The sequence below is a fragment of the Geospiza fortis genome, unplaced genomic scaffold (assembly GCF_000277835.1).
Source record: "Geospiza fortis unplaced genomic scaffold, GeoFor_1.0 scaffold599, whole genome shotgun sequence".
Taxonomy (NCBI): domain Eukaryota; kingdom Metazoa; phylum Chordata; class Aves; order Passeriformes; family Thraupidae; genus Geospiza; species Geospiza fortis.
Window position 1 is genome coordinate 406,250 of NW_005054605.1, and position 4,271 is coordinate 410,520.

General features: G+C 54.4%; 1 protein-coding gene across 1 annotated transcript in view; it reads left to right on the forward strand.

Moving 5' to 3' along the window:
- R3HDM2 (R3H domain containing 2) overlaps positions 1 to 4,271 on the forward strand; it is a 22,205-nt gene that overhangs the window by 13,456 nt on the left and 4,478 nt on the right. The window contains 5 exon segments of the mRNA XM_031064569.1: positions 166 to 295; positions 755 to 990; positions 1,595 to 1,749; positions 2,667 to 2,767; positions 3,565 to 3,734. Coding sequence (XP_030920429.1) covers positions 166 to 295; positions 755 to 990; positions 1,595 to 1,749; positions 2,667 to 2,767; positions 3,565 to 3,734 — 792 coding nt within the window.

Consider the following 4,271-nt stretch of genomic DNA (forward strand, 5'->3'; position numbering starts at 1 on the left):
TTATATTATATGGACATATATATGTCTGGGGACATCCCCAGAGCTGCCAGGCCAGGGGCTGCTGGGGAGGGGGTCCCTGTGGTATTGAGAGTCTGGCTCCATGCTCTTAGAAGGCTAATTTATTACTATATTTTATTATATTACATTATATTACATTGCCCCTGACAGATTCAGGTTTCTTACTACCCCCCCGGGCAGTACCCCAACTCCAGCCAGCAATACCGACCCCTCAGTCACCCAGTGGCCTACAGCTCCCAGCGCCCCCAGCAGCTCCCCCAGCAGTCCCAGCAGCCAGGTAAGGGCCTGGAAAAGGGTTAAAAAGGGGTGAAAAGGGTAAATTTCCCTTTCATGCTGTTTTTGTTGGCTCCAGAGATCTCCCCTGCGCTGTCTGGGGTTGGGTTGTTGCTGCGCGTGGCTGGAAGTTGGGGTGTGTCTGTCTGCAGAGGGGTTCTGTCCTTCCCTCCCTCTCCTCTGAGCTTGCTGGGGATGGGGATGAGGTGGATTTTAACCCCACTGAGGGGCTGCCAGGGGAATTCAAAGTCAGGAGTTCCCTTGGGTGTGTTTGAATCTGCTCCAAGGGAAGCCCTTTTCCCTCTCTTCATCACGAGCAGGATTTGATTCCCTAAATCTTAAATCTGGAGTTATTTATTCCCTAGATCTTAAATCTGGGGTTATTTATTCCCTAAATCTTAAATCTGGGGTTATTTCCCATGTCCAACTGGGAAATCACTCCATTCAAACCCTGTTCTGGCAGGTTTACAGCCAATGATGTCCAACCAGCAGCAAAGCTACCAAGGTGTGGTGGGGGTGCAGCAGGCTCAGCCCCCCGGGCTCCTCAGCAGCCAGAGGAACAACATGGGGGGCCAGATGCAGAACGTGATGGGGGTCCAGCAGGCACAGCCCCCCGGGCTCCTCAGCAGCCAGAGGAGCAGCATGGGCAGCCAGATGCAAGGGCTGATGGTCCAGTACACACCACTGCCTTCGTACCAGGTGGGCACTGGGGTGCTGGGGAGGGGGCTCTGGCTGGGCCAAGGGATCCCCCAGAGGTGGGGATTTGCTCACAGGGCATCTGTGGGGCACATCTGGAGCAGGAGGGCTGGGGAGGGGGTCCTGGTTGGGCAGGATGTGCCCAAGAGATCCCCCAAAGGTGGGGATTTGCTCACAGGGATGGGGAGGGCAAGCCCATGGGGGGATCTGTGGGACACATCTGGAGCTGGGAGAACCTCTGGGAGGGGGCTCTGGTTGGGCAGGATGTGCCCAAGGGATCCCCCAGATGTGGGGATTTGCTCACAGGGATGGGGAAGACATGTCCATGGAGGCATCTGTGGGGCACATCTGGAGCAGGAGGGCTGGGCAGGATGTGCCCAAGGGATGGATGGGCCTGAGGGATCCCCCAAAGCTGGGAATTTGCTCACAGAGCATCTCTGGGGCACATCTGGAGCTGGGAGAACCTCTGGGAGGGGCTGTTCCTGGGGGGGAGGTTGCTGTGGGCTATCAGAAAAACCCACCTGGAGTCTCCTCACCCTGCTGGTGTCTCCTGGGCCATTTTGCCCTGCTCTGTTACCTGTTACCTGCTGCTCTCCTCCCTGCCCAGGTTCCCATGGCCAGTGAGTCCCAGAACGTGGTCCAGCAGCCCTTCCAGCAGCCCGTGCTCGTGCCAGCCAGCCAGTCTGTGCAGGGGGGGCTCCAGGCTGGAGGGGTCCCCATCTACTACAGTGTCATCCCCACTGCCCAGCAGAATGGCACCAGGTAAAGCTCTGCCAGGGGGTGGAAAGGGTGCTGTGCCCACAGTTTTGGGGTTTTTGGGGGTGTCCTGTCAAGGGCAGGAGTCAGGGATCCTTGTGATCTTTCAGCTTGGGAGGTTCTGTGATTCTGTTTTCTCCTGTGGTGCCCTCAGGGTGGTGTTATGTTTTTATACTAAAATCTACATGTACAATATTTACAATTACTTCCCAATACCCATCACCTATGTTAGACAGTGAGCTTCTACTCTAAACCAATCTGAAAGTGCCACCATCACAGCAGAAGATGGAGGCCAAGAAGAAGAAGAAGAAGAAGGACAGGACATGCCCACATTCCTCCATCTTGCTCTTGAACCCCCATTCTAAATCCCCAAAATTCTACATTTTCATCCTGTGACAAATTCACTATCATTCTACTCAAACTCATATGGCTTGTAACTCCTCACACAAAGCTGGTGATTGTTTCCAGCCCTTGGTGGGGTGGTGTCAGATTTTTATACTAAAACTACCTGTGCTTTACAATTACTTCCCAATACCTATCACCTGTGTTAGACAGTTTCCCTCTACTCTAAACCAATCTAAAAGTGCCACCATCACCCAGAAGATGGTGGAGAAGAAGAAGGAGAAAGACTGGACACACCCAGATTCCTCCATCTCGCCCCTTGAACCCCCATTCTAAAAACCCCAAAAAAATCTTATTTCTCACCCTGTGATAAATTCACTATCATTCTACTTAAACTTTCCTGACTTGTAATTCTTCATGTAAAGGTTGGTAATTGGGCAAGGGACAAAATCAAAGCCAGAGGAGTCTTGGGCTCTGTGCCAAGGTCTCTGAAACCCCTGGGCAGGGTCTCGAGCCCTCCAGGGCATCCAGAGGAATTTCCTGTGTTCCCAAATCCTGACCTGCCCTTCTGTGCTCCCCAGCCCATCCGTGGGGTTCCTGCAGCCTCCTGGCTCCGAGCAGTACCAGATGCCGCAGTCCCCGGCGCCCTGCAGCCCTCCCCAGATGCAGCAGCAGTATTCAGGTACCAGGGGGGCACTGGGCAAGGCTGGCACCCACCCCAGAGGTGGCATCAGCCTTTGGGTCACGGGCTCTGGAGCTGCCAAGCTGCTGTGCAAGGGGGTTCCTCAGGGGAATGATCAGGGTGGGGCACTGGAGGGTGCCTGGCATCTCCCTGCCAGGGCGGGCACGGGGCTGGAGGGAGCTGGGGGGGCACGGCCGTGGTGAGAGAGGGAAAAAAGTGCAGATGGGGGGGTTGGGGATTCTGCTCCTTGTCACAGCTGCTGGGAGTGAGCTGGAGCTGGAGCTGAGCTGGGGTGATGGATCTGGGTTTGGATCTGAACTGGGATGATGGAGGTCTGGGCTTGGGGAGGTGCAGGATCTGAGCTGGGATGATGGAGGTCTGGGCTTAGTGAGCTGGACTGGGATGATGGAGATCTGGGCTTGGTGAGGTGCAGGATCTGAGCTGAGATGATGAATCTGGGCCTGGATCTGAGCTGAGATGCTGGAGGTCTGTACCTGGAGCCTTTGCCTGGAGTTTTGTGGAGATGCTCCGAGCTGTCACTCAGCTTGGCTCCCATTTCTCCTACATTAAACATCATCACTCCCAGGTGTAACCTTTGCTATCAGAGAGGAATCCCCAGAGGGTCCTGGGGGTTTTTTCCAGCCTGGAGAAATCACAAGTGGCAGAGGAGAGAGAGTCCAGAGTGGGACTGTGGGGAAGGAAGGGTGTGAGTAGCAGGGACAGGGACAGGGACAGGCAGGTGGTCTCTGTCCCACAGCAGCAGAACCTGGGCCAAACACCCGCGTGTCTGTCCCCAGGGGTGTCCCCATCAGGCCCTGGTGTGGTGGTGATGCAGCTGAATGTCCCCAACGGCCCCCAGCCCCCCCAGACCCCCCCCGTGGTGCAGTGGAGCCACTGTAAGTACTACAGCCTGGAGCAGAGGGGGCAGAAGCCAGGAGACCTCTACAACCCCGACAGCAATGCTCAGGTACTGGGGCCACTGGGAGGGACTGGGAGGAGGCAGCTCGGCCTTTGGGGCTGGGCTGGGTGAGCCTAGGCTTACTCAAGAGCACCTGGGCTTAGAGTAGCAAACTCAAGAGCTGCTAGACTGAGAGCGGCAAACTCAGGATCACCTAGGCTTAAGCTAGGCTGAGAGTAGCAAACTCAGGAGCGCACAGGCTTAAAAGCTTCGAGGCTGAGAGTACCAAACTCAAGAGCTGCTAAGCTGAAAGTAGCAAACTCAAGAGCACCCAGGCTTAAAAGGTGCTAGGCTGAGAGTAGCAAACTATAAATTTTAAATTAAGGGGCTCTCAGGCAACAGAAATTATGGGAGCAGGAAATAACAGTTCTTTAATAGGGAAGAAAATAAAAGGATAAAATAAACAATGCAGTAAACTAAACCAGTACTGATATATCTGGGTAGGAATGTTTGAAATCTCAGATTGTATCCAGGCAGGAATGTTGGAAATCTCAGATTGTATCCAGGCAGGAATGTTGGAAATCTCAGATTGTATCCAGGCAGGAA